At 41.6% G+C, this 18,257-nt stretch overlaps 1 protein-coding gene across 1 annotated transcript; it reads right to left on the reverse strand.

Moving 5' to 3' along the window:
• Nucleotides 1-1,100: 1,100 nt before the first annotated feature.
• On the reverse strand, nt 1,101-17,543 carry Tmem43 (Transmembrane protein 43). Its single transcript, XM_045736999.2, has 8 exons — nt 17,279-17,543; nt 14,971-15,123; nt 14,274-14,372; nt 9,651-9,781; nt 5,443-5,562; nt 4,895-5,135; nt 2,173-2,392; nt 1,101-1,527 (listed from the first exon to the last, which is right to left on the reverse strand). The coding sequence occupies exons 1-8, from the start codon at nt 17,291-17,293 to the stop codon at nt 1,292-1,294; spliced, it is 1,215 nt and encodes a 404-aa protein (XP_045592955.1). The 5' UTR covers nt 17,294-17,543; the 3' UTR covers nt 1,101-1,291.
• Nucleotides 17,544-18,257: the final 714 nt, after the last annotated feature.

The following is an 18,257-nucleotide window of genomic DNA, read 5'->3' on the forward strand; positions in this document are numbered from 1 at the left end:
TAGGTTACGATAGGTTAGGTAGCCGAAAAAGTGAGGTTAGGTTAGGTTAGGTAGGTTAGGTAGTTGAAAAACAATTATTTCATGAAAACTTGGCTTATTAGGCAAATTGGGCCTTGCATAGTAGGCTGAGATATGCGTTCTGGCTACTAGGTACAACATTATATATATATATATATATATATATATATATATATATATATATATATATATATATGTCGTACCTAGTAGCCAGAACTCACTTCTCAGCCTACTATTCAAGGCCTGATTTGCCTAATAAGCCAAGTTTTCCTGAATTAATATATTTACTATAATTTTTTTCTTATGAAATGATAAAGCAACCCTTTTCTCTATGTATGAGGTCAATTATTTTTTATTGGAGTTAAAATTAACGTAGATATATGACCGAACCTAACCAACCCTACCTAACCTTACCTAACCTATATTTATAGGTAAGGTTAGGTTAGGTAGCCAAAAAAGCTAGGTTAGGTTAGGTTAGGTAGGTTAGGTAGACGAAAAAACATTAATTCATGAAAACTTGGCTTATTAGGCAAATCGGGCCTTGAATAGTAGGCTGAGAAGTGCGTTCTGGCTATTAGGTACGACATATATATATATATATATATATATATATATATATATATATATATATATATGTCGTACCTAGTAGCCAGAACTCACTTCTCAGCCTACTATTCAAGTCCCGATTTGCCTAATAAGCCAAGTTTTCCTGAATTTATATATTTACTACATTTTTTTTCTTATGAAATGATAAAGCAACCCTTTTCTCTATGTATGAGGTCAATTTTTTTTTATTGGAGTTAAAATTAACGTAGATATATGACCGAACCTAACCAACCCTACCTAACCTAACCTAACCTATATTTATCGGTAAGGTTAGGTTAGGTAGGCAAAAAAAGGTAGGTTAGGTTAGGTTAGGTAGGTTAGGTAGACGAAAAAACATTAATTCATGAAAACTTGGCTTATTAGGCAAATCGGGCCTTGAATAGTAGGCTGAGAAGTGCGTTCTGGCTATTAGGTACGACATATATATATATATATATATATATATATATATATATATATTAATATTATATATATAAAAAGTATCAGAGGAGATATTAACAAGTGATGCCCCCTAAAAAAAAAAAAAGTTATAAATATATATAAATGTACACCTGTATTGCCAAAGAGGAAACTAACATCTACAATAGCGTTCTAGTCATCCAATACATCAGTGTGATAACCTCCTGAAGGCTGCTTCAAACACGCGATGGTCACTCTCAGGAATCTCTCACGGGCTGCCTCTAAACCCGTTTGCTCTGCGTGAAAACCCTTCTGATGAAGAGTGTCGTGCAGCTGCCCGGAGGAATGGAAGTGCCGCCACAATGAGAATGAGGAGAGCGAGGCCTGGTCGGTAGACAGCCCATGCCCCACCTACAATTATCAGCGATGTAGACATGCTCAGGGTAAGGTTTGCCGAGCCTAGGCCAAGGGCAACCACGTCTCTCATGAGTGGAGAGCACACCACTGTCAAAAGCAAACAAGAAAACTCGTCAAACAAATCTAATATTCTTAGAAATTAAACAAGATCAGCATTTTGTATAGTGTTGTATATACACACAGTACATGTAAATACAGCATATATGTATTATTGTATATACAGGCTGTATATACAATAATACATGTTGTGTATACAGTATAATACAGTACACAAAATACTGTATATACAGTGCAATACAGTACAATGTTGTATTTACAATGCACTAGAAAAAAAATAGTCAACTAGAATATGGCATGCATGCAAGGAGTGTCCTGGATATGTAGAAAAAAGATCTTCATACCATTCAAAACTCTATTTTTATAATTTACAGTACATAAATACTCCCGCTCTATCCCACCAACCACTGTCAGTGTTATATTGGCAGTTGTTGGTAATTCAAGAATTTGCATTCATGTATCTCTGAAGTAAATTTTGAAAAAGGTTGCAAAGATCATAATGATTTCACTTCTTTTTCAAAATACACAGTACTGTACACTGTACTGTAATAAAACTGTATTACTTGATACTATCAGTCCTAAGCACAATGTAACTCGCCTCAAGTTGACAAAAAATCGTATACTGTACAACAATACTGTACTGTAATTTCATTTTAATTTACAATCATGACTCACCTAAGGAATTGACAATGTTCGTTACGCATGTCAGTCCAATGAACATGAGAAACCAGCCTCCTACACGCAGGCTCCAAGTCAGGAAGCGGTTCTGGGCATGCTCTGAAGAAAACATCTCCTCAACGGTCCGCTTGCCCATGTGAACAATCAACAACTCCCGTCCATTACTCGTGAGATAAGGATGGAGTGTCTCCCCAACCTGCTGCCCAACTATGCTCACCTGAAATCATGAAATTCATAAAAATCTTCCATGGTAAATTCCCCCAATTCTAATATATGCCCACCAAAAATTTCAGCAATTTTTTGTTTCCAGGGATATTCCTGCATGGGGCCCCAAGCCTCTGGCTGACCCACCAAGACCATCTTCACACTGTCAAAGAACAAACTATAAACTATAAACACATCATTGAATACAGGTACTGTGCATATCACTGGAAAATACAAATCTTTTCAGACTGCTGAACAAAGTACAGTAATTAACAAAAGAAGACACCAACCCAGAAGGCTATTAATATTTAGTACCTGTATCGAGAAATATTCACAAGGTTGTAAACATCATTCACAATGCCACCTCAGACTGCTTATTCTATTTTTAATACCAAATTTGCTAACTAATTGAACATGATCACTCATACCCAGTGAAGACAGGTACTAAAGATAAAACATTTCCTCCTATTTTTCTGGTGAATATGAGCCAATAATAATAGGACATCCCCTTCCCTTACTCTCGTGGCCTATTTAGCACGCAGATAAATAAAAGCCACCTCCAGGATGAGATACAGTTATTTGACGCACTATGTTTGCTCTGTTGCTGCCTTAGGCCTTTCAGTACAAGATTGGCCCCTGGTGTTGGTTGCCATGGGTTCACGGCACTCTTCTCTTCTGCCAAGAGGATAATAATAATAATAATTCCCATTGTTGGGGACAGGATGCCAGTATCTAGGCTTATCCCCCCCCCCCCTTTTAGGCCAACTACTGACCTGCCCCAGGATGCAACCTACAAGTTGTCTAAATCCTGGGCATCTCTTTAGTGCTAGGTGAACAGAGGCACCAGGAGAAAAGAAATATGCCCAACTGTTTCTGTCCTGCCCAAGGACAGAACCTAGGTTCCTTGGCTGTGAGCCGAGGACACAGACCACAATGCTACAGGTGTTACCAATGCTCAACACTCGAGTCTCTCACCGAGTACTTAAGAAGACATAATGAATTTCTTACCATTAATAACCATTTAGTAGCATGAACAAATCCACAAGGGCCATGACGAGGGTTCGAACCTACATCCGAGTGGATACAACAGACACTGCCTTAATTAACTGAGCTACGACATGGTTCTACCAAGGGCGAAGAGGTAGAACAGCCTATTGACATAGCTCGAGTGCATGGAGGAATTGCATAAAACCCTGGTTTGTGTCTCAGAGAAACTGCAGGATCCGTCGGTAAATCAGGATGATTTTCCGGTTGCAATTATTTCACCATGTCGTAGCTCAGTTGATTAACACAGCGTCTGGGATCCACTCGGACGCAGGTCCCTTGTGGATTCGTTCATTTGATGCATCAAGCTGTTGTGATTTGTGTGTGTAATTTAGTAGCATTTTGTAGCAATCACTTTTAATGTTTGTTTTAATTACTGCATAATATTTTAGCATATACAGCACATATATCCAACTTTTAAAGCAGAAATTGGAGAATGTTTTTTCCCATCTTCATCATCCCCACCACATACAGCTCTGGCATCACCACATACAGCTCTGGTATCACCACATACAGCTCTGGCATCACCACATACAGCTCTGGCATCACCACATACAGCTCTGGTATCACCACATACAGCTCTGGTATCACCACATACAGCTCTGGTATCACCACATACAGCTCTGGTATCACCACATACAGCTCTGGTATCACCACATACAGCTCTGGCATCACCACATACAGCTCTGGCATCACCACATACAGCTCTGGCATCACCACATACAGCTCTGGCATCACCACATACAGCTCTGGCATAAATATTTAAACACCCTATGAAGGCATTATATTATAATTACAATTACCTCTTCAGGAGTGGTTATCATTATACTGTATATTAATGCCTGGGCCAATGCCGTTATCATCATTTACAATTTTCTTATACAAATTATATAAATATGGTTATAAAACATAGTATTGGTTCATTGTAATGACACAGAGAAACAATTGAGGGAACCTTGCTCAGCAACATACACTATCTGGCATCAATTAGTTGACATCTTTCTTCTAAACATGTATTATATGGATCGAGGATCCTCACAATTTTATATTACTGTACTGTATATTGCAAAGGCAAAACATTACAATCTTTTACCCTTGAATTGCTCAAATAACCATCTATGATCACCATCTGTACTCAAATCACCATATACAATTTATTTTGCATTAATAGTGATTTTTTTGTTTGCTATGAGCACAATAATGTAGGACCCTTAATCACTGCTATTTATGCAGACAATGAGTTAAAATAATGTAGCTGAAGATATAACCAATCCACACATCAGAAGATGGAGAAACGACAATGTTTCGGTCCAACCTGTGCCATTATCAAGTCGTGTGTTCTTGATCTCACGACTTAATAGGCCGAAACATCGTCATTTCTTCATCTTCTGATGTGTGGTTTGGTTATCAGAGCTATTTAGTAGTCAAGATACAATATAAAGCCTTTACTAAAAAAGAGAGACTTCCTTACCACCTCACCAGCCCGTCCAGCAAAGTAGAACTGAATTCTCAAGTCTCCAATGTCGGGATTATAAATGTCTCGGGTGATGTAGTACATTCCCCCATGCAGCTTGATGTCGTCCCCTTCTGGCTGCTCATCACCAGAGAAAGATATGAATTCTGTGAACCTCTCCTTGATTGCTGGACTAAGATGGTAGGCACCCACCTTAGAAGTCTCCGAAACTTGTATTATTGTAGGAACTGGGATAGACCTTGAAATGAAAAAAAAAAAAAAATTCTACATTTTTATTTAATACTAAGGCAATTGATTCCTTCTGCCAGCAGCGGCTAGATTACTACACACCCACATGCTCCTTCTGTGAACAGTGACAAAAATCTTATATTCAAACCCCAATGGTAAATACTGAATATTACAGAGATTATGCAAACATAACAGATTGTAAAATAGTACAAGGGTGGAAATTAGTGATGAGATACATTCTGTTGAATACAACAGAATGTCATATATAACATAAGTAATAGTACATAAAAGCAATAACAGAGACGCAAGCTACTCACGTGGGGTTGTTATGCCCCCACGGGATGTTGAAGGAGGAGCTGTCTACCACCTTGTCTCTCCAGGCAAAGGAATACGAGAACGAAGTATCTGTAGGCATGCCCGGCGTCTCTTCAGAGCCCCTGAAATAAAGCAATAGTTTAAGTCATTCTTTGTATTACAGCACATCTCTTGTGTATCTTACCCATTTAAATTACTCTTACTGCTCTCAAGGTCTGGACTGAACCTAAGCTTTCCTAGTGATCAACTACTTCACCAGATCTCAATCCCTGTTTGAAATTCAGATGGAAAACATCTTCAGGAACCATGGGGAGACCTTTGACAAATTGCTGGTTTCCAGTCCCCATCTAGGGGACTAGTAGGTGCCTCGTAGCCTGGTGGATAGCGCGCAGGACTCGTAATTCTGTGGCGCGGGTTCGATTCCCGCACGAGGCAGAAACAAATGGGCAAAGTTTTTTTCACCCTGAATGCCCCTGTTACCTAGCAGTAAATAGGTACCTGGGTGTTAGTCAGCTGTCACGGGCTGCTTCCTGGGGGTGGAGGCCTGGTCGAGGACCGGGCCGCGGGGACACTAAAAGCCCCGAAATCATCTCAAGATAACCTCAAGATAGGGGCCACTAGAGATGGTAACCATTACATAAATTCATGTAAATACCGTCTCATTTGATTTTCTATTTATCACTTATCCTTTCTCATTTATTTCTCTGTTCATAACAGTTGAGCAATTCATGATTTAAGATTATAAGCACATGTTGACTGCTCTCTAATTTTTGTGCCTACTGTATTTGAAATGGTAAAGTTTATTTTCTGTACAATCATGGAATAAAACTTTAGTTTGCATTCCTAAACAATATATTAAAAACATCTTTTGCATTACAGTATACAAACTTAGTGAAGGGAACATTAGAGAATATCCGAGTGCATCTGCACTGTGTAAGGAATGTGGTGTGCTTCTGTGCAATCATGACTGAACCAATTATGTATATTATTCCTTATATAAAAAATAAGAAAAACCAGCATTGAATTGACCGAGATGCCACTATCTGGGTGAGCCCTGGTGGCTCCCTGAAGCTACCTCTCTGAGAAAGCCTCCCTTACACAGTCACATCAGTCTTTGGACCATTGTTGGGCTCCTGGGAACCTGGGACCAGACCTGTCACAAAAAGGCACAGAGAGCAGGGGATTGTTCCTATCATCCTCACCAGGAAAGCACCCAGAAAACCAGGCAAGACACAAATGCACCCCCAAAAAAGCTAACTGTGAACAAAGCTGTAGGGGAAACCTCCACGAAGGAGGCTTCCAGAAAGAAGACTCGATCAGATTACAACCAGCCTACAAAACACTCAAATCTAACAAAGCCAGACCAAACATATGTACCAGGGCAAAAATGAAATATCCTTAAGAATACAAGAGGTTCCCTCCAGCCCATGCCCATACAGACCTGGAGCAGCCTGGCAGGCCATCAGTTGTGAGCAAGTGCCATCAAAGAAAATGGGGAAGATACTGCTTATGCCCTACCAAACACGTGACAGAGTTCAGGAGCAAAGAGAGTGTGCCAGCCAGCCAGGAAAAGCAGGGACCACACGACACAGTCAACACAGAAAAAAAAGAGGTGCAATTGCTTAAAAAAAAAAAAAAAAAAATTACTGAAACAGGTTCAAACAGACCACCAATGAAGCACCACGAGGCAACAGAAACCTCCATGCAAGTGAAACCGAAGTACTGAATAGTACACTGAACTGAATTACAGAGGGAGTCATCATGGAAACACTCATTCCCTTTTTTGGTAAGATAAAACTGGCCCCAGAAGCAAATTCTCCTGCAGTAGAAACCAAGCCTTGAAAGGGGCAAAAAGCACCAAGAGGCTCACCTCGAGCTCCTCCCACTCAGCCCAAGAAGCCAGCCATGACAGCCCGAAGGCAGAGCCATTTACCACATCCAACACCAAGGTTGAAAGGTGACACCCTCAGGCAAGAAAAAACCCCAAGCATCGGGGCCGCTCACCAAGACAACAGCCACCAAATGCAACCAAAACCACCAGGCTATAAATGGTGCCCAGGATGTGCTGTATAAACAAACAAATCTCAGCACAACCAAAAGAATGCCCCCAGCTAAGGGCCCAAACACAGGAATAAAATGAACAAATCCACTAGGGCCGTGATTTGTTCATTTGATATATCACACTATTGTGATTACTGTGTATAGAGGATTAAAAGATTCCAGAATGCCCAAGGCAAGAGTCTCCACCCCGGCAACCAGTCCTCTTGGGTGCAAACTCCCGAATATACCAGAGAAGACGACCGACTATGCAGACGCCCGGGGAGGAAAATCCTGAAAGCATGCTGTGCAAAATGCAACAAAAACCAAGTCTGCACAAGAAGTCAGAATGAAAACATGCACATGAAGCTAACCAAGGAATAATACAACAACCAAATGGTCTCTGAAGGACAACATCCAAAGATGACCTGCACTTAGCTTGAAACAATGGGGCTTGCCCATGACAAACCAAAACACTACAGGTAGAATTAATCACTTCCTCGTCAACAGCAGAACCAAAAAAAATTACCAAGGGAGCCGAGGGAGGGCTGGGACTGGGCTACCTGGTGGTGATAATTGGAACTAACAAGTTTCGAGCTACAGTGAGCAAATCCCTTGTTCTGTGTGAATTGCTTGCAAAGTTTTTTTTGTGGTTTCAAGGCTTCATTTTGCATGAATGTCACCAGCTGTCTGCAAAGCTTCGCAAACTTTCTGGAAGCATTTTCCGCTGACGTGACATTGTCACTCGCTCCGTGCATCTCTGAGGGACCAGATTCTGTCTCTGGTACCTGGTAGGCCAGACAGAACTTCCGCAACTGATGGGACCTTCCAATATGGAGCAGTGTCAGCGAGAGCCTCAGCGCATTCCAGAAAAGTAGGATGCGCCAAGTCCAAGTGATGGGGAAGAGCGCTGTGGACACATCAGCAACAGAACTGATGCCACCAGCCTGGTGGCTCTGAGCATGCATTTCATGCAAGGGTGGGAGCATGCGGGGACATTTAATACCCAGGTTCAAATGTACCCCTTTTCTTTTACGTAATTTTTTGTGGTGTTTGTTGGCCATTTCAGTGCTTTGTGTTCATGAACTATGCAGTTCCATGCATTGTCTCCTGCTTTTCTTGGTGCTTTCCTAAGGAGAGTGAACAACCCCCTTCTCTTTGTGCCTCTGATGGGAGGAGGGGGGGGGGGGCAGGTTCTGGCTATAGGGTCCCAGTAGACCAACATAAGACTGATGTGACTGGTATGGGAAGCTGCTTCAAAGAGTTAGCTTCAGGAACCCATCATGGGACTCCCCAGAAAAGTAAAATGCCTGGAAACATAGCAAAAGTAAAACCTCCAAACATTTTTTTTTAATATATATACAAGAGTTCTTACATTCTTGTAAAGCCACTAGCACACAGGATTTCAGGCAGGTTCTTGATCCTAATTTTTCCCTGGAATACAACCCACTAAATCGTTTAACAACCAGGTAGCCATTCATTGCTGGGTAAAGAGAGGCATACAGTTTAGGAGTGGCACCTAGTCAATCCTCCCCAGCCAGGATACGAACTCGGGCCAAAGCATTCGTGAAGCATGGGGAGAGTAACACCTCCACTTGTGTTAACAATCTAACACCTCCCAGTCACTCGGTGCCCTGAATGCCGCCAGCCACAATTCTCAATTTCCACACACCACCAAAGCTAAACCATTGAAAGTAGAAAATTTATATACTGTATATACGTATCTTGTATTTTTTACCCATACTGTATATATCTTATATAAAGAAAAAATTTCATTTTTTGTATACACAAGTAGACAAACTCCTTAAGAGCAGTCAGAGTTTTGGGGATGGATAAAACAAGGATAATGAAAAGAAAATGTATGAAGAGAGGCAAGTGGAAAGATGCGGAATTAATACAATGTCTAACCAGAACTGCACAGCCTAAAATGCTTGAATACTGTACTAGGTATAAAGCAATAGAACTGCACGAATGAAAAGCTAATTATAAAATTATTTATGAAAGGTACAAAATGCATATAATAAATGAAAATATTAACCGAATTAAAGATATAGAAATGCAAATGAGACCACGCCGCTAGACAGAACACACATTTCTCAGTGATAAGTACTAAAATCTTTAATTAAACTTCAGACATTTATATAATAACAAAGAAACAAGACATGAACCTCACATTGAAGATTCTTCCTCAATCCACTGGTACATCTGGACACGTCGCTTCATTCGGACAGCACTGATCTCCACTCCGTAGGTGTCGTCCGTCAGTACTGGGGAGGTTGCCAAAGTACCCCACACCTGCACCAGCTGGAACATCATCACTTGTGCTAATACATATGTAACGTAACTTAATTACGAGGAGGATACATTAAGCCAGTATGACTATTGCACATGATGCTAATACAACACATTCAATATATTTCCAGCCATTTAATACAAGTCCTTCATGGGGAAACACCTTGTGGCTTCATGAAGCTATCTCACTGAGAGCACCCCAAACTTTTATCTATTTATTTATTTATATATATACAAGAAGGTACAATGGGTTTATGAGAGCACACTGTACATAGCATTAAATGTTTTTACATTCTTGTAAAGCCACTAACACGCCACTAACTACTGGATCACATTAGTTGTGGAATTGAGTTTATCTTACAGGGAACCAGAACCAGAACCAGAACCAGGGGCCAGATTCACGAATGGACTTACGCAAGCACTTACGAACCTGTACATCTTTTCTCAATCTTTGGCGACTTTGTTTCCAAATATTAAACAGTTAATGAGTTCCAAAGCACCAGGAGGCTGTTTATAACAATAACAGCAGTTGATTGGGAAGTTTTCACGCTTGTAAACTGTTTAATAAATGTAATCAAAGCCGTCAAAGATTGAGGAAAGATGTACACGTTCGTAAGTATTTGCGTAAGTGATTTCCTAAGAGGCACAGGAAGCAGGCAACACTCCTCCACCTCACCGGGGAAGGCACCAGAAAGTCAGCCAATACAAACCACTGCCGGGTTCAACGAGACCAAAGCTTCACAACCCACCATACAAACTCCCCCTCAAATGTAAACAAACAATAAAAAATCTCTCAAAATAAGCATGCACTCGTTTGGCTCATCCCTCCCACAGGTTTGGGGAGTTGGGGAAGGAGATGGGGGTTTTCTTTACATTGAGAACTGTGGTGCACAAAAGCTTCTGGAATCTTCCTGTCAGCTTTAATGTGGTGCCCCGTGTGTTCATCAGGCTGGCTCAAGTTGTGTTGACTCATCTTCTTCGTTTGTTCGGGGGGGGGTGGGGGTGGGGGTTGTGTTCTGACCTACCTCAACAACTGGCTGGTGTGGGCTCCTAGTCAGGCCATGTGTCTGCTAGACAAGGATCTGGTTCTTGCCCTGCATGTTAGGTTCAAGTTCCTGGTAAAATGGTGGAAGTCACAGTTGGTGCAGTTCCAGATTTGGACTCGCACGAGTCATGTGGGATTTTTGGTTGATGTCACTTTCCCTTCCTTCGATGACGGTGACAGCGCTGCCACCTGCTGGCGTTGGTGGCCTCGGGTGACTCGGTAATTGCTTGCAAGGCTATGCAGGAGCCCGATGTTGCTTGCAAGGCTGTGCAGGAGCCTGACTTTGCCTGCATGGTTTTGCCACTAGGCAGGGTGTAGCTTCAGGATCTGTTTTGGTTTTATTGGTTCTGCCCTTTTTTGCTGCCACTGCGACTACTGAGAATAACCCCACTTGTTTTTGCTGGCTGCTGCATCTCCAGCTTCCTCTTTGGGTTTATGGGGGTTCCTGTTCCCTGGTGCCTGCTTGCCGTCCCTTGCTCGACATCTTTACGGTCATCTAAGTTCTGGATTGGGACTTTGTGACCAGCAATCACTAAGCCGCTCAGCATCACTATTCTCCTCCTTTTCATCTGGCACACAATACAGTGCGGGAGTTTGCAGCCGAGTGGCATGCCTTGAGGAGGATTCAGATTCCTGTGGGCTGTGTTCTGGCACCATTTGGACTGTGCCCCAGTAGTTCATTATCTGAATCCATGGGACTCCTTTTGGTCTGTTGCCCTTCGGAACTAAATACTGCGAATAGCTCATCTGCTAGATTCTCAGGGTTTAGTTCTTTCTGTTTTACAACTGAAGTGTATCCAATGCTCTTGCCGACGGTCTGTCGTGGTTCCTTCCCATCTCCACAAGATGAAACTTTGTCGCCTCCTTCATCCTGTGGCTTTGGAAGGGATTTGGGTGCCCCAAAGTGCGTCTCTTTGCATTGGCTTAGAATCGGTGCCTTCCTTCTTACGAAGCTTCATTTCCCAATCACAGGACCTTCACAGCGGATGCCTTTTGGCTGGACTAGGCGTGGTGGCGGTTTCTGAATCTCTTTCCCCAGGTTCTAGCCAGATTGGAGTCCTACCAGAAGAGGGTGATCCTTTTGGCTCCTTGATGGCAAGTTAAACTTCAGGTTCAGGCACTGCTGAAACATTGTTCAGGCACAGATTTTAGTATCTGAACCAGACATTTTTATGCAGCTCTACATGGCTCGGTCCAGTGACTAACCTCGCTCTTTCTCCTCGGTTCTTCACATCTGGTAATTTTATCACAACTTTATCATCACCTCTATGCCAAATGGGTGGCTTTGGTGGTGTACCACCTACAGTTGTCTTCTCGGTGACAGTATGAGGTCTCTTGGTCCTCTTTCCGCCACTTCCTGTCTCTTTGTCATTGCTCTTTGGTTTCTGAATGTGTGATTCTATCCGTTCCTTCTTGGTATTTCGTTACGACACACCATGCTGAATGCTTTTGGCTCTTATGCTGAGCTGGCGGAGTTGACGTTGCTTGCACTTGGCATCCATATGCTTTTGCCACCGTTTTGTAAACAGTTTCTCGTAAACAGTAAACACTGTTTTTCCCCACACGGTTTCATCTCTGGCCTGCCCATGCCCCACTTAACACTTTCACTCGTTAACAACACAGTATGGTGTAAAAAAAATATAAAATTTGGCCTGCTTTTGCACTTGGCTGTGGGAGGGGCACACCGTGGTTTTGTACATTATATGTATATACTCCTGTAGAGAATTTCGTTGCAAACATATTGATACCAAAATGAAAGACCTAGGATGAGAATTGAGGTGACAAAAGTGAAAAGAGAACACATTTTATTGCTCTTGCACTCCCGGGTAACACACTTTCACTTTCTCTGTTGCGGATGGTACGCCGGGCTTTTGGACTTTATATGACTTTAGTCCTGTAGAGAATTCTATTGCGAACACATTGATACCAAATTGAAAAACCTTGGACAAGAATTGAGATGACAAAGTTGAAGAGCATACACACTTTTCAGTATTGCCACGTGCTCCCGTGGAATGTCAGGCATACCTTGGGGTGGCACAGCGCTCTCTTGCCCAAAATGCGAAAGTGTTACGCTCACTTGGTCTTTGGGCAGCACACTCATTTTTCTTTTTATAGGTTTCGGTCAGGGACTCTATATCGTTAGATCTTTTGTTGGTCCTTTGCTTCTGGTTGTAGGGTTAGGGAGCTTTATGCCCCCACCTCCAGAAATGTTAATTTCTGCGCAAGCCCTGGTGGCTCCTCGATTCCCTAACCCCTCCCCCCCCTTTCTTCCAGGTTGTCGGTTGGGGCATGTGGACAGCCCGAGTCCCAGCCTCCTTTCCTCATTCGCACCACCAATAAGTGGGAGGAGTGGTGCGAATGAGCGCGTGCTTCTTTCGAGAAATATTTGATCTTTTGTTTATATTATTGAGGGAGTTCATTTGGCAGGTTGTGAGGTTTTGGTCTATAAACCAGCAGAGGTCTGTATTGATTCATTAACTTTCTGGGTGCCTTTCCCAGAAAGGTGGCCGAGTGTCACCCACTCCCTGCACCTATGTGAGGGGAGGGGCAGGTTCTGGCTCTGGTCCCCAGTAAGTGAAGAGAGATAGAGATCAGGAAAGGGATATGGATAGTTTTGGAGGTTGGAAGAAATGGGTTGGATGTGTGGAGAGCAATGATGGGAAAGCGAGAGGGGTTGAAGGATATTGTCAGGGACTTGGGAGTCTCTCAACTTCCTGTCCTCGACAAAACAAATTTTTGAGAATAACAGGAGCAATTTAAGGGTTAACAGTGGCCACATGAAGGACGGCATGAACATATAACATGGACACAAAAAGAAAAATAAAGTTGTAGAAGTTTGGCAGCTATTTGGTCCCATTGTTTAAAATAGATTATCACAAACATTTGGATGATAAAGGTTACTTTAGAAGGATTTGATTTATTGATTTGTTATGTTTATTTATCGCCTTAAGCAGCTTCAGGGAAACTTGCATATCTCTGCTTTTTCAGCCATGACTAAGACTAGTAAGCATGAATAGCCAAGATGAACAGTACTAAGATTATTAGAGGTGGGTTTCAATGGACCATCCATCATTTTACATTATTATTATTATTATTATTAACATCTTTATTGACAAAATTAATTACAATTTTGCCTAATCTGAGGATTTCAATTAAGTCTTATTAAAGTTGAGGATAATGCTGGTATTCCCTGTCAATGCAGGACAGAGGGTCATACACAAGATTTTACAGAAAAAGTAATTTTCAAGTATTTGAATAAGGTACTATTAAAATTCCTATTGGTTCATGCAGAAGGAGACAATGTTAATTTTATTTGCCATTTTGTCCTCCCTCTTCCTATGCATGATGATATATGTCAACCAATTTTGGTGAAAATAGATTCTGGCCGAATGAAAAGTGAACGTAAGAACAGTTTGCAGATAATTCAAAGCCAACTTCTTTGGCTTGTTTAAATATTACCTTATGATTATTCTCCTCGTGTATGATGTTAGCACTTGCAACTCTTATAACCGCATTATAGCCCTCGTCTAAGCTACGGGATGTCTGCACAGCCCGTCCCTGTAAAATTAAGGTATTCGAGTAAAACCATTAACAGTTTGCTCATGTTAATAACATTGCACATACAATTAACATAACAGTACTTATTATGATGCTCTTCTTCATAGACACCAAGGGGGGGTAAGTTACCTGTTCTACTGAATTATATTAATGTTTTCAGACAAGAGAAGAGGAAACAAGGACAGCGGAAGGAAGAGGCACATGTAGCACACTGTGATGTAAATGAAGTGCTTTGGCACAAATGTTTACAATTTGTGCCAAAGACAAATTACCGATAATCTTCTGCAAATGTTATTCATAACCAAAGAAAATTTTCACAGTGAACAAATTAATTATAATACAAGATTGAATACACCCGTGACATTCAGAACTTAAATGAAATTGACCGAGCCCAAGCTTCTCCATAGTTAACTGGAAAATTATGATCGTCTCCACAGTTGTAACTCCCATTATACAGATTTAAAAGCAGGTACTAGCTACAAATTATTAAATTTCTTTACCCTTTCAAACTTTTAGTCTTGTCTACTATTCAGTGATAAATACTACACTGATGGCATATAACCATCTTGCCCTTCATAATCTTAGAAGACACACACACCTCATTCCAGAAAAGAAGGCCACTGCCAACCAAGAGCAGTGTGATGCCCACAACAACAGCTGGTATAGATTCCAACATCTGTTCACGCACCGGCCTCCTGACAAAGTGTGTTGTGTGGCCTCCTGACCCGCGACTTCCAGGAGCATCAGGGTACTGAAAAAATTAATACCATCACAAATGTATTCATAATATGCATGAAGATACAAGACAGTGAACCCTCAATTATCCAAACAGTTTATAACACGATATTTTTAAAATTCAAAAGAAACCCCCACTAATAAATAGGAATGCTGTATTTTGTGGGGGGAAAAAAAAAGTAATTCAGGTAAAAAAAAAATTAGACAGAACCAGAAATTAAGTAACAGTATTGTATTCGCCCAAAATTATGTCAAGCATGTTCTCTAGAAGTTTATTATAGGCTTTGTGGGAAGGAATCGAGATATATTTTCAAGAAGAGGAAGAAACAGGGGTGTAAAGGGGGTCCTTTTAAGTTGCTGTGGAAGGTACTACAGGAGATGGTTAGTGACAGGCTCACTTGATGGGCCTGGCACAGGAGGTGAAGGGGTATTGTAGGGGTTGGTAGGTGAATTGGGGTTGGTATATATGGAGTGGGATCTGGGTATTCTATTTTCCCCATGCCTGGCCTAAGGCCAGGCATGACTCTTGATAACTTGATTCAACTGGCTGTCCCTTAGAGGACCCCAGAGGTAGCCTCTTGCAGTAATTTGTCAAATTTTCTTTTAAACACATCCTATTTTGTTCTGGCAACATTTCTTATGCTTGGCTGTAGGTGGATTGGGGTTGGTAGGCCGAGGGTGCAGGCGAGTTTGTCTTGGTGAGTGAATAGTGTGGGTGGTGAGTAAGGCTGTATACCTGGAGTGTCTTCCAAGAGTTCTTCTACTCCCAGAACCCAGCCTAGGCCAAGGATTGATTTGTGATAATGTGGTCCAACAGGCTGTTTCTTAAAGTGGCCCACATATTCACTACAACCCAGTTGATCCAGTACTTCTTGCAAGAAAATGTCAAATTTTCTTTTTTAAACACTTCTACTTTTATACCAGCAATACTTCTTTTGTTTGCTGGGAGGATATTTAAAAGATGTGGAACTTTGATGCTCAGTTTTCTCTGATTGTAACTATGGCACTCCTACTCTTCACAATGTCCACTCTGTTTTCTACCATATTTTCCCATTCCAGGATTTTATTTTACTGAACAAATTTTGGACCTAGCCTTTCCGTATTTTCCATATATATATTATGCAATACCTCATCTTCTTTCTAGAGAGTATCTTATGAAAGTTTTAAGATGGTCCCAATAGTTTTTTTTTTTTTTGGGGGGGGGGAGTAAAGAGGAAGGCGAGGCATAGGTGAAGGGAAGTATAGAAGTGGGAAATACAGTGAGAGGTATGAAAGCAGGCGGGCTGTCCGCCTTGCTGACATGTCCGCCTTGCTCAGGTGCTTTGTCATGCCGATGCATGCCAAACATGTTCTCTGTATTAACTTATTTTTTTTTTTAAGAGGTCTCTTTTGCTTTGAAAGGGGAAGTACCGAGGGCAAGAGAAAACAAGCGATTTGAAAAATAGGAGCGATATTCCTGAATAGCCTTATGGGTGTGGGAGGGGTTGGTGGATGATGGAGGGGTTTGAAGGGGAGAGCATTGTGTAAGTAGGGTTGGTGGGTGGAGGCTTTACTCGGGTTGTCACTACCTAATTCTTCCTTCACCTATCTATACACCCATTCTTTCCTCCACTAACCTCTCTACATATTCTTTCATCCACACATCATTTAAGACTTTTCCCACAGTATAAAGATCCTATAATTGCACATACCATTTTTACACAACTTTTTATAAAACACAGATGAAACACACAGGCAAACACATGCAAAGGCAAGTAAACAGAAGCAAAGGCATATGCAGACATGCTAAACCAGACAAATACAAGCGACTGCGGGCGTGCCCAAGCAAACATGAATGAACGCAAGCAAACATGTGAGTGCAGCGGAGTACAGGCATGTGAAAGCAAACGCAGGCAAATACAAGCAAATGTTGGTAGACACAAGTGCATGTAGATGAACACAAGCGATCACCGGCGAACACAAGCGAGCACCGGCGAACACAAGTGAGCACCGGTGAACACAAGCGAGCACCGGCGAACACAAGCGAGCACCGGTGAACACAAGCGAGCACCGGTGAACACAAGCGAGCACCGGCGAACACAAGCGAGCACCGGCGAACACAAGCGAGCACCGGTGAACACAAGCAAGCACCGGCGAACACAAGCTACTGCAGCTGAGCCAGATTTACTCACACGCGCCCTGTGCATGACGGAGGAGTTGGGTGGAATCCTTGCTTGATGAAGGTGGTGGAGAGAGAGAGAGCAGCACAAGCGGCTCCGCCTCGCCTCGACACCTCCTTCCTCTTATATTTCTAGCTTATCCTGCCCCTTCCTCCCTTGCCTATGGTCCTGGTCGAAGACACAGACAGTAGTTGAGGCCTCACTCAACTCGTTGCAGTAAACAGCAACAACCTTGTTGCTGGTTGAGGGGCGACGAACAAAAGTGTTTATCAATTGTCAGCTGTTTCCCCTCTAATGTCAACAACTTGGAGCTTAACTCTGAGTTACGTACTCGATAATCTCATTCCCATTTTCACTATATGTCTCTTTTTAAACAAATTTTGTTTGAATTAAAACGCAATTTCTCTAATTAATTTATATTTTATTTGAGTATTTGATATAATTTAAACCTTTTTTTAGTAAAAATAAAATATGGTATCCTTGTATTTTGATCCTGATTTAACTCACTAATTTTATATTTATACCGGTATTATTAAATGTTTTTACTTTACAATGACAAGAAATGTTTTTATCTGAAGTTCACCCATCTCTCTAGTGGCCTCGACGAGCACAGGAATTTAGCGGCTTGTCAAAAGTCCCTTCACCGCAATTTGTCCTGACGATCTTAAACTGGGAAACTTAAACTTAAATTAAGTGGGGTACCACAGGCTCCATTTGGGGGCCAACCCTTTTGTCATATACACATCAATGACATAGATGAGAATATTACAAACCACATCATCAAATTTGCAGATGACACTAAGATTTATGGTAAACTGGAAAGTGAAAATGATATCGAGACCTTACAAAGATATTTACATGAACTCCACAAATGGTCAGAAGACTGGAAAAAGGTTTTTAATGCAGATAAATGCAAGATCTTGCATGTGGAGCACAACAATTCACGTCAAAACTACCAAATTAACAGCACAACTTTACAACAGATTGATGA

Source organism: Procambarus clarkii, chromosome 18 (assembly GCF_040958095.1).
Source record: "Procambarus clarkii isolate CNS0578487 chromosome 18, FALCON_Pclarkii_2.0, whole genome shotgun sequence".
Lineage (NCBI taxonomy): Eukaryota > Metazoa > Arthropoda > Malacostraca > Decapoda > Cambaridae > Procambarus > Procambarus clarkii.